Genomic DNA, 23,363 nt, shown 5'->3' on the forward strand with positions numbered 1-23,363 from the left:
TGATCCCGTTGCCATTTTGCGAAAGGATTGGATTTAGACGAGCGGAAGCCCCCCGAAAAACTATCCCTTTGTATCACTTTCAAATCTTGTAGGCAATTAAGTGTCGCGAATTAAAAACATGCATACATAACAACAATTTGTTACGCATATAAGAGAAACTTGGGAAATAATGGTTTTAAAGTAACTTTAAGGTTTAAATCCGCTCATCTAATACTAGATATCGTCCATACCAGACAAATCAATGTATTTAGTTGTTAATTCTAGGCCTTTATCAATTTGTACCGATTAGTTTTAGCACCGTGCCATTAGCCAGACTAATAGTTTTGTTAGCTTCGTTGGTTCGGGCTTTTAACATTGTGGAAACTGATCGTTTACAACGTGTCGATCCTAATGGCAGTCGTTTGTTTTATGGATATTTTATAGGAGGAAACTAAAATTCGCTTTGGATAGTACTAGTTTGCTTGTGGTCTCTGTTGAAGCTACGTCCCAACGATAAAGAAACTTGGAATAGTCTCACAAGAGTGATAAGAATTTTGTCGCGGCTCTGAGAAAAGGCGTACGCCACTGACTTACATAGACTGTGAACGTTCACAAAGTTACCTCTAAAATGTGAGAACTTGTGATCGATACTGAAAAAATCAGTGTCTTATAAAGAACTGTTTAAAAATCTGTTGAGAACACTAAGGAACAACATATTATCTCATTTAATTAATTATTTGTCTAGCTCTCGGAAACAACGTAGACCACCGATTGTCGTAGACTGAAAAAATTCAAAGATACATCATGTACATTTATACACAGGAAAAACTCAGGATGTTTCACTAAAAATGTTCCGTAAATATTATTATACTAAAACCGAGGTCGTGTCGTAACAGGGAGTAATTGAAAATGACTCTAAAATCAGTCGAATCGTTTGGTCTTAACCTTGATTCTATTTTAAGATAAATTAGCTAGAAAAAATGAGATACTCCACTGAATTTCATTAATTTTGTAATTACTTAATTCTCGGTTAAAGCTCTTGGTTTTTTCTAGCATAAGGATTTTCAGTAGCATTGCAAAAGTCAGAGTCGTCCGAGGGACAATTGGAAAACAGCTTTAAAAATGAATAGAAACGTCGTCCCTGAACTTTATTCTATGCCAAGATAATCTAGAGAGCTAAAATGAGTACGCTACTGAACTTCTTGTACCATAAATTTTCCAGGAGTTGAAAAACCAGGACTAGGGAAAACCAGCGACAGGTCGAACACGACTCTAAAAATCAAAACAAGTTTTATTCTACTTTATGAGAATTTAAGTAAATATTTATTTCAAAATCCACGTTCGTAACAGGCACAAGTCAAAGGAAAAATCATCCCTGTTATTAATTCGTCTTCGAACAGTTTACGTCGGGAAAATGACCACGCCACTGAACTACATCTTTTTCATTTAACCCCATTGCGGTTTACAAATTTTGAAATTGATCCAATTTTTTGCAGGCTTCTTCGACTCACTGTGAGAGGACCTTCTGCCTTTGCCGACAACCTCCAGATAAACGAGCGAAGTAAGAGGTTAATAAAAGGTTAGTTCAGATTAATCATGCCGAAATTGTATCTGTTCATTCAAAGTATGTATCTTTTTCCTGTTCAATTTTGTTCTCCTCCTCAATATATTTCTATCTTTTTCCTAATTTCTTCAAAATCAGCTTTAAGCTCAATTAAGAGCGTTTTTGCCTCATTCATCTGTCGACGATCAACAGACTCCGTCTGCTAGGTCTTTGCCCAAACGCGATGACATAATACCCTCTTCTGTTGGAGGCTCTATTGAAAACCTCTGATAAGATCATCCCCCGGATCATATAATTTTATATCCGCAGACATTCTGCGAAAATAAAATATGATAAATAGAATCAATTCGTCTCGGAAAATAGAATTTTCCGGACGGACATAAGGAATATGACTAGGGGATTCTTATCTGGATAAACGCAGGCACGGACTCGGCACTGAAACCCTCAGGGATTATTGGACAACGAGCGGTCAAATCCGACCCTGCTTTATTCGATTATAAACATCTAGTCTCGGGCTACATCTTTTGATTTATTCAATTTTTGGAATTGCCGGGGCCACGGAGATATATGGAGCAGATAAAATCCAGTTCCAGAAAGGACATCTATATCTATAGTCGAATACATACTCGAGAGATAAGGAGATTTATTGTTTTTGGCAGAGTTGGAATGGGAATTTTTCAGAAAAAGTTGTCCTTTGTTCCCGAAAAGCTACTCGTGAGATTATTAAGAGCAAAGGAGTTAAAATATGGTTAAATGATCAGCTTTCGCTTTTCAGTTGTTGTTTAACATCACCAATCTATTGGAATCGACTTGGCTATCCTTGAAAGGTGGATTTGATGATTTGCATATAAAGTTAATTGAAAATTAGAGAAACGAGATTTTTTAATTATAGGCAGCCAGGCAATTCAATTTACACTGTTCCGTTAAGAGCAACAACAAATCAACGTATTAAAGTCAATGGACGTAATTTATGCTTATTGCCTTATTTATGCCTTTTTCATTAGTTATTCAAACTAGTTCCCTGTGTTAATTATTCTTTTTATTACACCATTGATAACTCAAAATGATCTCACTCCTCCTTTAGTATTAAACTTATGTAAAACTTTTAAAACTTTTGGGGTTTGTAAATAGGGTAAAGAGCTCCGGTTTTGAGGAATTCCATCATCCTCTTGAATTATGCATTAAGATTAAATGCAGTAACTCTTCGTGATGTTTTTTTTAACTTGATCGCTATATCTGATTTTAGATAGTGAGCTAAGAATATTTGAAATAATTTTTGGGTGGTACCGACATTTTTTCATTTTAAATAATAAAATGCTCGCTTATTGAGATCTACTATATAAAATAATTCAAAAATTAGTGATGCAAAGATTTCGAAAAGTGCTCCTTGAAAAATTTTGATCGTGTTACATTTCGAATTCAATGCGTTTCTACAACTCTTCGAATATTCAAGCAATAGTAGTTTATTAATTTAAATCAGGTCACGCCTACTACAACAAAACTAATATTATATTTAAAATTACTAAGGCAAGTGCTCGAAATGCTCGCCATACTGCTCCAGGCTTGCGTGCAATCGGCACATAAAATTGTTTTCCTACGACTGCCTTGAAAATAAGCAAAACCACATTAATAACATAAACTGAAAATCGCATATTGCAAACTGCCAGCAACAACCCATCATCTAGGCATGCGCGTGCTTTACGCACTCCTGTGAATGTGGAAAGGATACTTTTCATACGCTTTTCAAGGCATTATAACATTGTTTCTTCCCAGATTGAAACATCCAATGAAGGACATTACAATGTTATAAATGTTATAAGCCCCATCAGGCAAGTGTCATCAAAACTTGAGGAAGTGTCATACTTCCTATTATATATATATATGCTTCGTTTACCTTTGTCCTAAATATTGTAACGAAGTTTTCAAAATTTTAAGCTAGTTAATTAAGTAATGACGTATGCAAAGTTGCATATGCATTGGAAGGTTTGAGCACGCCGCATAGATGGCGCTACCGCATTAACATACCTTGTCTTTCATAAAAATATTATTGAATCAGTCAGGAAAAAGGCACCGACATGGCTTCTTAAGCTAACAACTCCGAATGTCGTTTTAAAAAGGAATTGTGTACTGTGTTTCCACACTAAGATTGAACCATAGGGTCAGCTACGTATTGTTGTAGGATGACAATTTAAATCATTTTCTCCATGTTTTTTCTTTTGGTTTAAGAAAAAAAGATAAACGGCCCGCTGTGAAATTTCATGCAGATTATCTTTGAAATTCTAATTTTTTAAATGAACTCTTTGAGGTAGACTGCGCCGCGGTTGCTTATTGCTTATGGAAAAACAAAATAATCTTCCATTGGTGCTTGGGCGAAGCTGTCCTAAGAAGTAAATATCTTCTCGTGAGCATGCTTTTAGAAGACTGATTAAATCAGCTAGAGATTATAATCAATTTTGTTATATAATAGATTCAATTAACGCGTAATTTATATGCAATGTCCTGGGAAATTACCGGCATCAGAAACAAGGAGTAACTTCCTGATTCCCGCTCATACCGCCCATTAACGCATTACCAGATATTAATACCATCCTGTCCTATTTAAATAAAATCACATTCTTAACCACTACCGTTATCGTCCCGATATTCCGTTGCTGCTAATCAAATTAAGTAATTAATCTTCGTAACACACTCCTTCATTTGTCCGTGTATTTACATCCTGTAATACGTTCATTCCTGTCCGTAATGTTTATTTATTGTTATTAATCCTATTTATTTAGTCCTGCAGTAAACTCATTGTTTACGTCCTCGTGGTTTCTGCTGGTTCTTTCTCTTAACACAAAGAGTGGTAGTTGAGATTTACAGCAGCGATGGAACTAAACCAAGTAAATCACGTCTTGACGTAAGATATGTGCGATTTGAGATTTTCCATTAATCTGAGTTAACGAAAGAGATCACTTCGAAAATTTCCTACAGTAAAACCGAACCGTTAAAACTAATTTTCCATAGTTTTAGAGTAACCTGAACGTTACGATTTCCGCAGATATTTCTCAGGAACGTCAATTAGTCTGACCGATTTCTGCCAAAATTTGGTATTAATCTGGAAATTCTTATATGGAGGAGTTTCCTTGCAAAATTTGCTGATTAAATTGAACCACAAACCAGTAATAAATATTGAAAATGGTCATTACAGCATAATTAATTTAGGCTGCCCCATTTGAGTGCAGGTTATAGAAAAAGAGGACTATTTTCAGTGCCACTCGGAATTTTCTCAAGGAGTTCATATTCATAGTCATCAGTTAACACTAAAAAATTAAGAGCCTTCCGATCCGGGTCGTGGAAATAATGATCAGATTTCCAAAGGCTAATCCGCTGAAGTTAGTCTACGGATACACACTCCGTGGGAAGCCGACCTACAGCCCAAAGAACAATAATTTAATAATGTCTGATTCCATCTGGATTTAATAGAGTGTTACATTATATTGTATGCTTCAGTGGGAAACAGACATAAATACTTTTGTTATGAGTGATTCACCTGGTGGTAATGAATTTAGTCTTAATCGAGGATGCAGGTTGTTTTATGGTGGAAGCAATCAGCTGTCTTATTAAATTATTAAATTAAAGATTCTTAATCTTCGATTTAATATTCTAAAAAATGGCCGAAAATAGCGTTTATTGGCTTCGCACGTAAGATGATCAAAAGTTATTAGTGTTTCGGGGACTGAAGAATACAGTACCCATTGAACATAAGGTCATTCTCAAGAAAACGTGCCGTTATTTAACTATTTCAGGAACTTTTTATAAACCTCTGGTCATAACCACACCTAAATTAGGTTTCTGCCCAATTGACCAGAAAAACTATAGCCGTTTTCAATTCCATTGGGTCCCACGTTAACTTGGATTTACATTCCGAATTAAAGAAATGGTCAGGTCTTTTTAATTTACATTTTTAACATTAAAAATAAATTAAAAAATTCTGAATAAACCTATTGCCTGAGGCATCTCACTCCCGGTTCTAGTTAAGATTCAATTTAAGTCTTGTTTACACAAGTTAATAATTTTAATTTCATGGTTCATCTTGACTGAATGCCGCAGAAACCGCCAAGTAATCCTGTGATATTGTAATCATCTATTCAGGAGCTCGAAAAAATTTGTTACCAATTTCGAAAAAAAAAACGAGTTTTTGCGGTCGCCCAATTATCTTAGGTTTTATGCGTCTATGTGTTGGTCTGTTGAATTTTTTTGGGGCCAAATCATAAATTTGGATTATAGAAAGAAGCCTGCAGTTTGCCTTTTAAAATGCTGAAATGTGAAGCGGCGATTAACGCCTTTGAAGTTTGTATCCGAATGCCCTGGGTATTTTATGTATTTTTTATGCAAAACAAATTTTTTTTTGGTTATATAAAGCAGCTTTACTTAGATATCCGTGACTTGGAAAAAAAGACGCCTACGCCACTGAAATTTACCGTTACAAAAGAAGTAACTATAGAAGAAATCGAAGAAAAATATTCAACAATTTCATGAAATTCCAATGGCGCTACCAAATTCTGATATTCGCGATTATTACCGTAAGAATCAGCAGCCGAGTTGTTGCAGGTTATTCTGTGAGAATTGTGTTCAGTATGAGTACGTTCCTGTTTTACTAGATTAAAATGCATGCTTTCCAAATTACAAAGTAGTATTTCAGCATTCAATGTATAATACGGACGCATTAAGGGAATACCAGCCCTGTAGCCTTTATTGCAGGGGTTTGATTTTTCTGTAGCGCTGACCTTAGCTTAATACTCCAGAAAGCTAAAATTTTGAATCTTCATTTTTCAAGACGAAAAGCAGTCAGTTAGTTAAGTTCCAAGTGCTGCAGCACTCGACTGCTGGAAATTTCCTGAATGCGTTCTTTGCCATTGGGGTTTCAATTTTCATGAAAACCATTGGTGTATTCGGTTTCTCATAGTTTTTACAAATTTTCAAATTTTAAAGTGATAAACTGTAACTTTAATTGTGTTTTTCTGATCAAATGAAAACTTATAATTATGATCTCTCAATATTTCTGAAAATCAGGGGCTTTCCTGGATTCTCAGGACTTCCACAAATGTATTTTATAAAATCGCTTTATGTCCAGGAAAGCTCGATTTTTTATTTGTCATTGCCCCCTCGGTACGACTCTGACTTTTCCATAGAAGTACGGTCAAATTAGGAATAATATTCGTGACAATCAGTGGCATTTTTATAGCTTCTATGAATTTTAAGTGGTAAACAATAATTTTCTCCTTTTGGTCTTTTCACTTGTGAATCGAAATCTACAAAAATCAAAATGTATAAAAATCCTTTTTTATAAAAGTTCTTCGCTTATCGGAGCCGTCACGAATTTTCACAATCTTGTAAGCGACGACTTTTTCCTTGATGTTTTGCATCTTTCGATACGACCCTAATTTTTTTATTGTTGCTGGGTTTTACCTAAAAATTGTGTTATGTATGCCCCTTTTTTATTGTTTCACATACATGTTTTTCATAATCGAGAGATCTCTTAAAGCGCTCAATATAAGTCACCAATATAATGTTTTGTGGTCCAGAAATTTTCCAAAATCACTTCTTTAAATTATAATTTTTTTGGTCCTAAAATTTTCAGGTTACGCACTCTAAAATTGGCGTTTTTTGCTGGTTTGAAATTGATATTTTTCAAATTACAGAGGAAATTGTCTCATAGTGAAGCATCTAGGGGTAAGGATTAACTGGGTCCCTGGACACAGCTCCGTTTTATGTCCATTGTTGCAAATATCCAGGAAAGCCGAATTTAATGCTGCATCTTTTCAGTGCAATTCCTTGAAAGTTCTCTGGAAAATTCGGGGGGAAATTGAATTGAATATCTTCTTAAAACGTCATAAAAGTTGTGTAAATCTTAACCAAAAGTCCCTCGTTACTTATAATTATTCGAGTTGTATTATGGTGAATTGCCTCCTAAACTAAACCTACCTTTACCATTTAATTCGCTGCCAGAGTCTTCCGACGGAGGTCCAGGGGGAGCTCTTAACCCGTGCCCCAAACCATGTGGATACCTGGGCCTGCTCAAAGGTGAAAAAGCCCCAGGAAATTGTCCCAACAGCTGAGCTGCTCCAGGGAATTGCAACAAAGGAGCCCACGGAGGCCTGGGACTGAGATGGGCAGCTGCTGCCGCGTAGAGTTGCAGAGGCGGAGGTAGAACCCCCGTCTCCAAGACCATCTTGTTGACCTCTTCGGACACTTTGGCGGCGGTAACACACTACGGGTCACTCAGCGGCAATTGTCATCTCACTTTTAAAGTTTCACTTGTCGAAATTTCTGTCTAGAGACTCACTATCTCGTCAAGCATCCCCTTCTCGAGGGAGTCCATTACAGGAAACACTCGCGTTTTCGTGATTCGTGTTGTATGGTTCAACCGTGCCCGGCACTGTTGAGTCTATGAGGCTCAGATACCCTGAACTTGACGTTCAACTATTTCAAAACCAACTGATGTGTTTTCTTTGGCGTAACGGGCCAGTGCTTCGTGTCCGAGGGGGCGTTCGCCGCCTTTAGCCCTCTCTCTTCCAGGCAGTTCGCTATTGGTTCGTGGCAGGGACGCCTATGGACTCGCCCCGCCCGAATGTAGTCGAATATCATTAACGGGGAAATATAAGGTGATGTCAATATGTTTCGTTATTTATCGCGAAAATTGATGGACCTTTTCAGGGCTAGTTGAAATTTAGCCTTTATTATTTTTTGATGGATTGGCGGCGTGACGCGACTGTTTTTCCGACATCAGGGGCGCAACTAATTACTGGTGCTGCCGACCAGGGGTGGCGCATGCGGTCGTCGCGGAGCAAGCGGGGGCCACTTTATATAATTGGGGATTTAATTTAACATGGGACCATTAATTATTTTATTAGGATGGCGCGGAATTTATTTGCGGCGATGTGGGTTAAAATACAATAATTCATCCGCTAGAGGTATAAAAACTGTTAAGGGAACGATTAATTAAAGATAATGGGTAATGGGAATTTGTTTCCATGTTGGTGCTGCGTATTGATATCTATAGGTAGCTATATACAGGGAGAGCAATAAAGTTTGAAATTACTGCACCAGTATTTTCTTAAATAAGACGTTCTTGCCAACGCCCAGAAGCACATCACTATTTACATAATTCTACCTTTCATGCCCGGAAAACTCTATAGGCTTAACAAAAAAACTTTCAGTTAGTTCAGATTAGCTCGGATTAACCCGAACTAATTTGAACTAACTGAAAGTTTCAGGTTAGTTCGGATTAACCCGAACTATGCAATAAGACCCATTTATGTTGACCCGGTCCACGGAAATCTTTAGTAAAAGGAGAAAGATTTATTCGCTTTGAAGAGAGTTCAGAGTGGGCGAACCTGAATTAACCCGAACTAACTTAACAGGGAGCGCTGCATGTATACGCTACAAAATCAGTCTGTCAACCAATATTACATTTCAACATTATTGTCAAGACTAACATGTCAAGAGTGACATGCCAAGGGTACCGGCCATAACGCATTGCAAATTTTTTGCCATTATAGAAAGGTCAGAAAAATCACAATAATCATTGCCGTTTAGTGAATGATGAAGAATTTTGGAGGTCCAAATTAATCACATACAGGGATTTTAGTTTTAGATGACAAATTATAGAAGTAGCAAATTCAAATTCAATCCAAATAATCTCGACGTCTCTAACTAAGATAACCAGATGGTTACGTAGTTAATTTCTTTTTCTTAACCTACACAGTTACATATTTATAACGTTATCGCATCTATAGTGCATTTTAATGTAAACATACAGTGAATCTCTATACGTATGTAAGTAACAGCATAACTGTTATTTTAATTAAAAAAAGGAAGCCATTCGAATGGTTCCCTAACTGCCTTTTGTTACGCCTATCATTTTCGCACTCACCATAATTTTTATTGACACATGTCAAAATTTGTCATTCACAAATTTTCAAAACGGTAACATACATCACGTGATATTGTCAATGAATGGTCTTTGAATTCTGAATTGCCCATCGCCAGTAAGACTTCGAGCAATTAAGCTCATATGGCAGCTGGTCAAACATTGTACATTCTTTATACTATTTAATGAAATTGTTTTTCACGGAATAATATAAAATATACATAAAATTCCTCAAAGATCATGCAGTGCTAGTCCTACAACTTTTTGAAAGTTCAGGGCTGTTTCTTACAGTTCACTTATTCCTTAATCCTCTTCTGACTAAGATAGTGTTTTAAAATTTAAAAAACATTTTACGCCAGAAATTGTTTAATTTTTTAAAATGTTGCAATATTCGTGAAGTGACACCTAGCAACAGCAAAATAAATCAGGGTCGTACCGAAAAGGGTAGGCAAGATAAAACGTCAAAATTTCATGACAAAATTGTGAAAATTCTTAAACGTTTGAAAAACCAAGGACACCGCTGATTTTCAATGATATATTATATTTCATATTATTCATAATTATCAGTTTAAATGTGAAACTTACCACTTGCCCTTAAATCCGCTACTGACTATAAGGCGGGATCCTCAATAATTTGAAAAATATGACCAAAGTCTACTGTGAAGAAATAATAAATTTCTTCAAGTAAAGGTAATTGAAGAAAAAAATTGGAAAACTGCGAAATCCTAAAAGGACACTAATTGACACGTCAATAACATTTTGGATGAGTAATATGTAAAGTTTAGGATAAAAAAAATTAAATAGAATAAGTAAATTTGGAAAATTACCTGGTCTCAAAACATTATGATACTCTAATGGCTTATTGAATATTAAGTGCTATAAGGGATCTCCGTAATGGGTCGTAACCGAAAGGGATTACAAAAGGAAATGGTCGTTATAATTGTCATAATATTGAAACCTCAGAATAATAATTAATAAATTTAATATAAAAGAAACGAGGTTTTAAGGGACTGAAAAGTTGAAAAGCAGCAAGGAAAGAGGGTGCGTTCACTAACACAAACTCCACTGATTGCCATGGATGTTGATGGCTCATAAATTCTAATTTGGCCGCACTACTTTGAGAAAATCAAAGTTGCCAGTGAATTACAAATTAATAAAGTCGAGTTTTTCTTGATATGAAATTACCTTTTATTTTACTAAATCCGTAAAATTTGTCGAAATTCTGAGAAGCGAAGGAGGCACACCACTGTCTTTCATAAATATTTAAACAGTACATTTCGCGTTTTGTCAAGCGATTTGAAAAAATCAGAGGCGCACTTATACGGAATTGAAAATCGTCAAAATGTGAAAAACGTTGACGTTTATAACAAACTGGGCATGAGTAATACTAATCATTACCAGAGCTTTACAGTTACAGATTTAAAAGAACAGTCAGGGAGAAAGATGAGCATGGGATGTCCCAAAAGTTTCCCATATCGGATGCAGTCGTTCGCTTAATCCTGGATCTCTTTAATCCTGTTATCTGGCATACACATCTCTAATAAATTGCATTGGGGATGAGCCATATTATGTGGGAAAAAGTGAGGAATATGTTAGGTATTAATTTTTGACAGTCGTATAAGGGGATTAAAAGCGAAACCCCCACATACGCATCTCTGTAGAAAAGACGAATTTAATCGCTGAAATTTAGTCGATATTGCCTATTTTTTTAGGGTAACGGAATTACACCAATTATTGTTCACATTATTTACAGGAAATTTCGCCGACTAACGTATTTTTTGCCATAACTGGACTTTAATGCCTTTTCCTTTGGACGTCTTCATACCGTTAAGTACGTGTGAAATCAAACGTGAATTACGTGTAAAAAAATTATTGATTAATAATTAAAATGTGATTAAGAATAGATACGAGTTTCTTCTTCCTTATGCCACCTTAAAGTTCGAATTGATTGATGTTTCTGTTTGCGAGATATTGCCGTTTCATACGCGGAATTTATAGACGAAAAATGGCAGTTTTGAAAGTTAATTTTTGAAGGAAATTGAAACAGTTCTATCATTAAAATTTGCAGAATTCAAGTCAGTTTGTGTTATCGGAGAATGATGGATCGAAATCGGATCAGTTCATGTTGCTCCAAAATCATAACGAAATTCGCTCAGTTCGCAGTATTGTTGCCAGAAACGTAACTTTGAGCAGCTAATCATATACGCATCTGGCAAGTTTTCCATAATAAAAATTTGGAATTCTCGTTAAGTCTATAATTCTTCAAAATTCTCTATTGCTGAGAACAAAAAATTGAAAATTCACCACTGAATTGAAGCATATGCGGGACAACCGAGATTTGTCTAAATTGAAGGATGATTGTCCACAGGCGTATTTGGAAGTTTTCCAGAATAAATAAAACAAATCTAGGTTTAATCGAAAACTCTTCACAAGAAAATTGATCGTTGCGCATAGGATCAGGTGCCCCGCACCTGAAACGTGCTAAATTCATCGTTAGTCAATCATAAGCACTTTAGTTCAAAGACGTATCTCACAAGTTTTTTACAATAAAAAAATGAGGATTCAGATTTAGAACAAAATTCCTCATCTCTCACTTTTGACGAGAGTTAACTTAATATGAAAATTTACCACTGTGTTTGAATATAAATATGTGCAACCCCTGGTATTTAATAAAATAGAAGAACCATCGTTAGTCATATATTTCGACCCTTAACGTGCAATTGGCTTGCTGTTGATTTTTACTGATGAAGCCCTCAAAACTGAAACGAATCACCCTATTTTCCTCTCCCAAAGGATAATTTCTACACCTTGTTACCTCTCCACGCATAAAACAAGCTGATACCGAAATTACCAACTTCCTATTGGCCTGCTGCCAATTACCGCACATTATTAATATGTTTTAACTTGACAGCTTTCTTTTCTCGACGGAGGTGTTTTTTAAATAAATTATTTGCCTTACACAACGGCCTTAATAGAAAGCAATTTCGGTACTGCCATGGGTAGAATTTTTTCAATCAGGCCGATTCGTCGCGGGTTATTTTCAAGATTCTTGATTAAAATGCCGACCACAATCAACCATCATCGCTCCTGGATTTGTCTTTTTGTAACGGAATTTTTTCCGTACCGGTCTCATTATCGCTTCAAATATGTAGTTAATTATGTTTACCGTGTGTAGAATAGTGAAGGGAGGGCTCTTGAATAATTGACTATCCCGATGTCCCGCAAAATAATATTCCTCCACAGACCGCAGTATTCTCGAGGTCCTGAGAAGGGCCCTTTTTCCGGCCCTTTTCACAATATTTCGCCCAAATTAGCCTTTTTCCAGTCTCGGCACGTTTGGATCAAAGTGAGCGAGGGCGACGGTAATGCATGGCCAACTAAGACGCCCGTCGTTTGTTTTATTGCGATCTTTGGTTTTTTTTTTCAGCTACCGGGTGTATGCGAAACAAATAGTGCGTAACATCACGCAAAAGTCGATTACCTTTTCCCACCCTCGCATGTATCTATGGCCGGCTGGCAAAGAACCATATATCAGAAAGCAATTACCTTCTAACAGGTTGTCAAAAAAACCATGTAAAATGGTTCTGGGGCTCGGCGTAATCGGTCGTACCGGTATAATGAACGCGTACACGTAATAAACATGTAACCTGTCAAATAAATCTGCTCGAGGTGCGAGGAACACTCACAACTAACGTTTCAATCAAGCTACTCATTTCGTTTTAAATTAAATTAGTTCTCATCCTTTTTGGTTTCTTCGTATCTGCATTTCTAAAGATTTGACGAGGTTATTTTAGAGGAGAGCTATCTATAGCTATACTATATTAAAATTGGGCACTTCTGGCCATTTTGGAAATTTTCAAGAAAAATTCAAATTTCTTTTAATGATGTTTATATTACTCTAATCGACCGATGTGGAATTTATGTCGACCCTGGATGCTTCTATAGAGGCTCTGGAAACTTAAAAATGCAATTTGAAGAATCTTCATTTCAACGGACTTTAAGAGGCGAGAAAAATCTCTGTTAATGTTAGACCATATTTCGGAAACCAAAAAAAGCCAGAGCAATCAGCATAGTGTAAGCTGAGAGAGCTCATTGAAGCAATTAATTTGATTTGTGTTTTTAACGAAATTTTTCTTTGAGCTTCTAAAAGACTAGCACCTGGAATTTGAGAAGTAGTTGAAATGTATCTCACGCCCTCCCCTTTTTTTTTTAATTTTCGACGCATGATTATTGCTTCGAGGTTCAATGTCCGCAAAATAAGGGTTAATTAGTAATTACCAACAATGTAAATTTTTGGATTTTTTTAATGTTTAGTACAAAATTTCACAAATTAGGGGACACGTAGTGGTAACACTCCATTATACAAGATGTCTCTGAACATAGTGCAATTAATTCAAAAACGTATTCTAGATTCTAAAATTGATCGAAAAGCACTTCGTTTTCTATATATGTATAGGGTGTGAAATGTTGGTTCTTGAGGATCCTTTTTTATTAATATTTTTTAAACATTTCAAGATAAATTAATGAAATTTTGTGCTTTATTATAACTTTTTACGCTCTTTCTGAGTCTGTATAAAGAAATTGCCATATTTTTCTGGGAACGGTAACATAGGGGTTAGTGCTTAAAAAATACCGAATTTTTTTGTATTTAACTTTATTGCGATTTTATAGGAAAAATATTAAATTTTAAGATTTTTACATAAAAAAATGTTCTCTTATAAAAAATTGAAATGTCCAATAATTTTTGAGAAAATTGAGATTTAATAAATCAGTGCATAATATGTTTTATTAAGTAAACATGAAATTTAAAATCCAGTTGGCATTGAGATGAAACAAAAAAAATTCACATTTTCGTACACGACAGCATTTATTAATAGTCTGGTGGTTATTCGTTGTTACCGAAACAGTGTTTAATTACAGTTATTATTAAAGAAAATGAATAAAAAAGGGTTCCAAATCTGATGTTTATTTAATAAAACATAATGTGCACCGATTTGTTAAATTCTAATTTTCTCGAAAAATGTTAGAAATTTCGACTTTCAATAAAGGTACTTTTTTATGTAAAAATCTTCAAATTTAGTATTTTTCCTATAAAATCGCCAATAAAATTAAATACAAAAAGTATAGGTACGTTTTAAGCACTACCCTCCTGTATTATCTGCCCCTTGAAATATGTGACAATTTCTTTATAGAGATTCAGAAAGAGCACAAAAAGGTATGATAAAGTATAAAATTTTATTAATTTATCTTGAAACGTTTCAAAAACATTAATAAAAAAGCATCCTCAGGAACCAACTTTTCATACCCTGTATATCGAAAACAAAGCGCCTTTCGATATACATATGTTTCTATGAAGTTTTCGTCATATTTTGGAACCTAGAATATTTGGTTGAATTTGTGACACTATGTTTAGAGACACCTTGTATAATAGAAAAAATTACCCACATCAGTGAAAAACAACAACAGTTCAAGACAAATCTAGCTTTTACAAAGTCTTTTGATATACAACACGCTCAGTGACGCAATTTTTTTCACAGGGTGCGAAAGCCTAGATTGCCAGAAACATGTAGAATGCAATAATTCTTTGAAGCCTAATTCGTTTTAGATATAAGGTTTAAATGCAGAAAATCAGTCTTAAAATACATATTCCACGATTCGCCCACCAAACAAATACCAACAAAAAACCTATTAGCCTTGCTGAAACCGTGTCTAAAGCATCCGAAGCCATCCACTTAGTTCCGCAAACAGAGACGGGCGTCGGGCCTTAATCGCGCCGAATCTTCAAACGATAAATCACCGGCGACATCTATCAGAGAGTGTCACGTGACACACGTGTGCGGTCACGTGCCGGATTAGGCTAATAGTGTTGTTAATCCGAAAAGAGTCGAGACCACCCCGCCTTGAGAAATCCGCCATTGAGACGGGTAGTCATCCCCCGTTTGATTGTACAATTGAGGTTGTAATTCAGGGTTGATAAAAAGCGTAGGATTAGCGTGATATTGTGTAAGTTTGGCTTTTGAAAATGAGAGACAGAGACAGGGAGGGAGGAGGAGAGAGAGTGAGAGAGAGGGAGAATGAGGGTAAAAATTGAATTAAAAAAATTGAACAAAACATGCTTTAGGGACTTTGTTCAAGCCTTCGATAGACAAGCGGAGGAGCGCAATGAGGAAAGTAGATTGAGTGAAGAACCATTGGTTCTGTTCCTCATCTAGTTTAAAACTGTTTGATATCTGAAGTTACTTTTTTTTATTTTCTTCTTTTGTTCAGATTTTACTCTATTTGACCGATGATCTTTCCAAAATACCAATAATCACTGTAAGTAAAAGATTCAATATCGCGAATAAAATCGATAAAACACATCTGCTTAATTAAAATGATGGAAGACCAAGGATAAAGGGTTTAAAAGAATTGGGTGTAACATAACGGCCCTACTATCGTCTAAATTGTACTAAAACTGAATTTACTGAATTGCAATTTTCATTACTTAATGATTTACAAAACTCGACACGATAATCTTTGAATATGTATTCGGAAACCCAATGGCGTATTTCCATAGTTTCCCAAACATGTCTTGGATAAATGCATTTGTTATCCAGTGGTCATTCGGATATTCGAGGGTTAATAGCAAATGGCTTAATCAACATCCTATGTTCACGGTTTACTATCTTCTCTGACGTTTTTCTTAATGGTCACCGGTTATTTCGATTATTTTAAAGTGGAGTTCATTTGGTGGCGGTAGAGACATCGAAAGAGAAGCAAAGTTATGAGAATACTGGCAGTGTAACCGATTTTTATGAGGATGTTTGGCTTAGAATCAGCTGGCAAATGCTCTGTAAGTGGAGAAAACAAGAGGATAATGCACTGTTTTATTCATCGGGTTAAACGGACGGCCTAAAATGAAAACAAAAAAAAGTTATTCGGGCCGTGACAAAGAGTAATGATGGCGTGAGTCGCCTGTGCCTCGCACCAATTTCCTGCTAATTCAATGTCTTTCAATCCAAAGATACGGCGTGATTGATCGCCGCCACTGCCCCGCCTTCTGGCGGCTCTTTTCGCACGAGCTACCCGGAATTAATTCCATCATCATTTCCCATTTTAGGCCACTGTTTCAATCTCATAATAAGGAGCAAATAATAGCACCTTAGTTAAATTTTTAATTCGCCGAAAATGCGACGATGTAAACGCAGTCATGTATGCGAATCAAAAAAATGACGTGAAATGATTGAGGAGGATCTTGCGTCGTGGTCTCAAATAGCAACATGAGCATCTGAGAAATTCTTTTAATGTTTCGTGTATTATTAGGCAAAAATCGCATTGAGGAATATAATCAAGAAAAAAACATTGAAAATATTTTCGTTATTACGGGATTGCCGGATCTACTCGAAACTAGGGACATCATAGGATTTTTGAGGGCCAAGCCACGCATTTGAAGCAATAAGCGGGGTTGTATCCACGACCTTAATCGGGCAAAAAATCCAGCAAAATTTGTCATCTTAAGAATTTTCTTTAAAATTAGCCCTCTTCGAGGAAATAATGTTAAAAAATGGATATTTCTGCTGTTTTTTATAAAACACACACCATTCACGTTAGAACAAAATTACTTTTTTCCTACTTTAGTTTTTTTGAGACCGATTTCGTGGTGATATGTTAGAAAAGTTGTTCAAAACTTTTTAATAATTTTTTTTATTTTGAAAACACCGCCATTGAATTAGCCACTAAAAACTAGGATAAGAAAGTATAAGACATTTTGTCCTAACGTGGACGTTTCACAGTTTTGTAAAAATGAAAATTTCCATTTCCGAAATCGTTTTCTTAAAAACAGTTGATTCTAGAGGAACATTAAAGGAATTTCGGGTAGAATTAGCAACGCTGCAATCACCAACAATGCTATTAAAGCGTTTTTGCTGGTTATATTCCACCTGGTATCCGTTTTCTTATAATGAGCGGCGTGGCCTCCCTCCAAGCTCTGGATTTGGACAAAAATATGTCTGCTACTTCTATGTAAAAATCTGCTCGATCATGCACCTTTAACAAATGCCTGCACAGCATTAGCCATAAATCTCAATGGCCAGGCTGAATGCGAAATATCCTGGATGCAAATCCCAATACAGTTTCCAAAGTCGATAAAATTTTCGCAGGGTAAGCCCGAGGTGGCCGAGTCAAAAAGAATCGGAAATAAAAGACGATCTAAAGCCGCAATTCGCCAGTCAATTGTCACGTCACAATACAATCGCTCCGGGTCCAAAACCCGCTTGTTTCGTTTATTTTATTGGCCTCCCTATTTATTTTATTGCGTCCCCGGGACGATCCCTTGAAATATTCGATTTCGAATTGAAATGGAATTATGACGAAATACGACCGCCGAACGGGATTTCGATGGGGAGGATGGAAAAATTCTTGGAAATACGTGTAAATAAAGTGAAGGGGTGTAACGAGATGAATAAGGTGCTACCCGAGGAACATACATGTTTAAAGATGAAAATCTACAGGATTTAATGTGAGGCCGATTCGGCAAAGTAACTAAGGCTTTTCCCTGTTTTAGGGCATATCCACGTATAGGCCTGATAATACACTTAGCTAAACGTCTTCTAACCACTCATAAATACACAAATGCAAATGCTCCGTATCTGTTAATGTTATTTTAGCACACATTTCACACAGTTATTTATTACGGAGCAGAATACCTTCGTATCACGTAAAAGAAGCTAAAAAAGGTGAAAAATATAATAAACGGAGACTTTGAAAAAAGCTGTCGAAAAAGTGAAGTCAGGTGTTTTTAACGCATAAAAACCTAACCAAATGTAAAGAGTGATTATTAAAAAAAAACTGAAGTAGGTGATGAAATATGAAAGGCATGTCTTGAATAAATTCATCTCTTACCAGTTGTCAGTCAGATGTTCGATGGTGAATAGCAAATGGCTTAATCAACGCCCTACGTTTACGGTTCACCGCCTACTGCGAGGTTTTTTTTTTTTTTAATGACTACCAGTTATAACGTTCTCATATATATAAGCTTTTGTTTTGGTGGGTTGGTATTTGTTGTTTTAACAATAAAGTTAATTTTGAAACATTTTTAAAACATTTTTGTAACATAAAAGTTACAAAAATGATGACAAAATTATTTTACCAATACACTTACGTTACCAATTGTATGTGTGTGTTTGTGGGGAGTTGCAAACCTGTGACTCACTTGCTAATGGAGGGAAAGTGGATACTAGCAACCAAAGGCTGAACATTTATTTACAAAAAACAATCGAGCCTTAAATTGTAAAATTCCCTTTTAAATGATTTATTCAAATTCAGCTTCAAAACCTGGAAAAATCCCTATAAATGTCAGAAATAAAAATTATATTGAAATTTGTCTTTGGATCTAGAGACTTTCTCTCCACTTCCAGATTATTTATAGACATAAATTGAGCAAATTTTCCTTTCAAATAATTTATTCAAATTAGGTCTCTAATCCTAGAGAAACATTTAGAAATTTCAAATGTGTAATATCTTTATATTTATGTTTTTTTTAGGGAATATTCTACATTTCACGATGTTACATGAGAATTACTAAATTTTCTCGGTTTAAGGTTATTTAAGTTAACCATTAGACCTAGTCATCCCTATATAAATTTTAGAAAAACAAAGGATTCAATTTGATTTCAAGCCAAGGAAAATACGCTATCGTGTTCTTAGAAAGTGGATATGTATATTTTAGGGATGGCTTATTGTCTGACTTAGTTCTATACCTATAAAACAATTGATTTAGAATTCTTAAAAGAATTAGTATCTCCTAAAGCTTTTGCCTGGAGGCTAAAAATGTGACACCCCTGTAATACTATAATTTATACCTTCGTAAAATTCTCTTCTTTCATGACCTTGCCTGAACTAATTTTGAAATGAAAAACCGACCAAATGCATAAAATGCAAATATAACGATTCCATGTTGGAAACAATGCTCAATCAAATTTCGGCAACCAATATGTGTTTCCCATCGATAAATCTTCATAGTTTTCTATTTGCTGTTTTATTCTCTTTTGAAAATTCATTACGGAGTTATAGGGGGAGCTATTTTTCCACGGAGGTCGCAGTTTAAAGCTTTATTTCCTTTTTTAAATAGAAACAAATACGTTTCTGGAAATTCCATTTCAAACTTTTATATTTCTTTTCTAGGTCTTATTAAACTTTTGTTTTTTAAAATTCAGAATTTAAACGTAATAAACTGATTGTTAGATGTTATAAGAGATAGTAAAACCCTCTTTTAGGCACTTTATTTGGATTTGGTTTAAAATTCTCAAAGAATTTAAATAATCGAAGTATTTTTCTGCTCGTTTCTTTCTGATGGATCGCAATGAATACGCAACGTGATACAATTTTCAAATGATACCTTCCAATCATGGACGCTGTATTGAGTGGATAACTTAAGGAGATTAAGCAGTTTTGGTGAGCGTCAGAATAGCATTTTTCTCTGCAAAGAAGTTTTGCAGTGAGGTCTGAGTTTTAGTTTTTTTTTTGTCGAAGATCGTTTTTGATATTTCTCATTCCATTCGATATTGCTTCGATAGTTTCGATCGGACCCCTTATTTTGATGTAAATATAAGCAGAAACATCAAGAAACCACTGAGTGGAGCGGTGTTTTCCTTCAGAGCTGCGTCAGCGAAAATAAATCGAATAAAGAGAAACGTGCGAAACTCATTTGAATTCGAGTGGATCCGGCCATTTTAGAGAACCTCACCAGCCGGAAAAATCACCGGATTTTCCAGATTAGGTTAGGTTTGAATAAAAATGAGCTCCCTACTATATTCAAGTGCGAACGAGCTTTTACCCAGGGAAAAAGGGGGTAATTAATAGCGTCCTAAAAGGGCCAAATGAAAACAATTGGTTTTAATTGTTCGGTTTTGTTCCGCGAAACAAAAAGATGGAGATAAAAGTAAATGGAAAAATCTGGTCGGGGAACTTAATTAAGCCACATCAGTCAAGCCGGATGAAGTGGAACGGGCCGCAAACCATCCAAAGTAATCCCCGAAGGAAAAACTTCCGGGGAAAAAAGTCGAAAACGACACCCATTACTTGAACACTTTCATCATCAACTGATTCACAGTGTTAATAATAATTGATGGTAGGAGATAGAGGGAAGATATATAACAAGAGTCTCACTAAAGTGAGCAATTTTAAAACAAGTGCTGAGCACAAAGGAACATCGTCGCAGGCGGGATTCCGGTGACAGCTCACTTAGCGGCATGATTGATGTCACTTGTTTTGTGCTGAATATTTATGGGATTCCAAAGGAACATTCCCGTTTTGGGGCGGATCAATGCGAAAAAAGCTCGCGAAGGTGGCCGATGTGGTGTAAAGCGAAACTAAACCGTAAATCCGGCATTTTTCTGGCGTGCCCATAAATCCGACAGAACAATAAAGGTAATTTCCCCGAAACGATGTAATAGATCATCCAAATAGATATATAAATTCGCAGTAAACTATTGGCCGGCCATATAATATAAAATACTGTCACTGTTCGAAATCCCGAAGGACCACTCGTGTGTGACCGGGAATAACGCCGGCAGGCGCTTGATACACGGCCAAAACGCTTTTTTGCTCGCCTGTACACATTATTTTAGACAAATTGCACTTCCATACGGGAATTTAGTTTCGGTAGGAGCAAAAAAGAACACCCCGAATTGGGGGGCAGTTAGTTTTATGAATGTACGAGGCCCACCCGCAGGTGCGATCTAATGAACTTCACTGCGAAATGGAGCTGCTGACTGTGCCTTATTTGTGCGTTGGCCCCTTGGACAAACCCCGAGGGTCGCAAGTGGGGATTTAATAATTTCACTTTTTGCAACGGGAACGCTTTTTCTCCTCGCGCTGAAGTGTCGAAAATTCGATTTGTCCCAGTCGACATCTGATTGAGTCACTTGACGATCCGAAAACTCTCCAAAAGTATTTAAAAAATGCCTCGGAAATCGCCAGAAACCCGATCTGAGATGTCTGGTCCAAAATGATTACGCACTGAGAAGTGTTAAAAATCATTTTTTTAATTGACCGATGATCGGTGGTCCGAAAGGAAGGCCGGTCATCGGTCCCACTTACACGTAGAAAAGTTGGTCGTTTTGTAGTAGAAAAATTGGAGTCGTTCCAGGCTCCGATCGCCAAATATTGAAGAAATTGTTGATGTTATTGAACACACATGACGCTGTTCTGCCACTGGTTTTACGGTTAAATCGCTGAATTGAGTCTATCATCTAGAAAAATTGGTTGTTCAAATTGAGAAAATATTGTGGAGGAATTGTTCCAGTTAAAAAAATTAATAATGCTTTCGGAGAACCTCACGTTCGAAAAAGCCTTGAGCCGTCCCTGACTGACTTGTGAGACATTAAATTTGAGTTTCACTTATACCTCCAAAAATTGGCGATTTTGTAGATTTCTGTAGCTAAAAAAGCAGGGGCATGCCAAGTTCAGATTGCAAAATATTCTGAAAGAAATTTTATTAACTTGTCAGTATTAATACCTTTAGAAATTATTACGTCCAAAAGGGACTTTCATCGCTACTGGTTTATCCGTGTATGTGACAATAGGTTTCGGTCTCAGTTATATCTAGAAAAATTCGTAATTTTTTCTAGATATAACTGAGACATAATTTGAAATCTAAAACCCAGAGGTTCATCAATCGTGAAGTTCAAAAAAATTGGGGACAAAATTAGAGGGAATCCGCCACCGATTTTTGAGTGATATAACCCTCTCCGGTCTTTCGAATTTTTAACGAGAATTGAACGGTTAACATTCTGGAATGTGTATTAAGCCGAATAAAGTAAACTTGTCAACTGACTTCAACTGAATATGTAAAATTCAGAATTTTGCATTATTTTAAATAGGAGGACATTTTAAATGTTCAAAACCGACTTTTAAATTAAAATTTACAATACTTTTGACTATTCGAAAAAAACAGGTAATTGGCTATTTCAAATAATAACGTCAAGGTATTTTCCAAGGATTTCTAAGTAATCTAAATGGGTTCCTGAATAGGACATTCCCAATTTTTAGTAACAGGAACTCCTTTGCAAATATATGATATTGCAGAAAGTTATTAAGGCCTAATAAAGCTGGACTATCTGGTTCTGAGTTTCTAAATCCTTGAAACTATTTTGTAAATTCCAACGCTAACTAAATATTCATCTCTCCGTCTTGTCTGATTTTTCTTTCGCAATCTCTTCAAGGTTCTTTATCGCTCCCATGCTAATTTCTGTTATTGTTCAAACAACCAAAACACCCTAATCAAAATTGAGTCTACGCTTGAAATAGCCATGAGCCAAAGCGAATTACGTCAGTAAATTAAATTGAAATTCTAAAACAATCAATAATCTAATTGATCCTCGCTCAATGTAGATTAGACTTATTTCAATCAATTACTCAAAACCAAAATCATACTATAATTAAGGTATTTTTATTGGTTTCTCGATAACGACCCCTTTATCGCCGCTGATCTCCGTGACCTCTTAGTTCTTATTATTAAATTGTTAATTTGAGACATCAGGATGACAAGCTGTGGTAATGTATATACGATTCACCCCAGAAGTGACCCGTAAATCCTACATCATTGATATTATTGGGTTTTTAGTTATTTCAGTCGATATACGTCGTTTAAGGATTATCAACACTAGTGACTTGCCATCTGAGCTTTCAAAGCTTCTTTCCATAAGATCCTTCTTCAGGTAATTTACGATCGTTTTGTACCTTAACAATAATTAAATTCCTTGATATGAATTGTTGGATTGATTGCACAGTTAACATTAAGGATTAATGCGCTCATAGAATTGCTTTTTTTGTGGCGTGAGATAGAACTCAAGAAAGCAATTCACAATCTTCATTTATTCCTCACAAAGATTCCACCTTTCTTTTGGATCTTTCACAGGATGCCAG

General features: G+C 35.8%; 1 protein-coding gene and 1 non-coding gene across 3 annotated transcripts in view; both read right to left on the reverse strand.

The window, feature by feature from the left end:
* LOC136416909 (homeobox protein unc-4-like) overlaps positions 1–8,010 on the reverse strand; it is a 28,811-nt gene extending 20,801 nt beyond the window's left edge. The window contains exon 1 of one of the 2 annotated variants that reach the window (XM_066402346.1): positions 7,517–8,010. In XM_066402346.1, coding sequence (XP_066258443.1) covers positions 7,517–7,757 — 241 coding nt within the window. In that variant the 5' untranslated portion in view covers positions 7,758–8,010. Of the gene's footprint in view, positions 1–7,510 lie in introns of both variants that reach the window. The other variant, XM_066402345.1, reaches the window with a different exon arrangement.
* A 791-nt stretch (positions 8,011–8,801) lies between these two features.
* Positions 8,802–8,916, reverse strand: LOC136416952 (U5 spliceosomal RNA). The gene has a single exon (XR_010752753.1). It is a non-coding gene; the product is annotated as a U5 spliceosomal RNA (small nuclear RNA).
* Between the last annotated feature and the right edge of the window lie 14,447 nt (positions 8,917–23,363).

The sequence above is a fragment of the Euwallacea similis genome, chromosome 25 (assembly GCF_039881205.1).
Source record: "Euwallacea similis isolate ESF13 chromosome 25, ESF131.1, whole genome shotgun sequence".
NCBI classification, from domain to species: Eukaryota; Metazoa; Arthropoda; class Insecta; order Coleoptera; family Curculionidae; genus Euwallacea; species Euwallacea similis.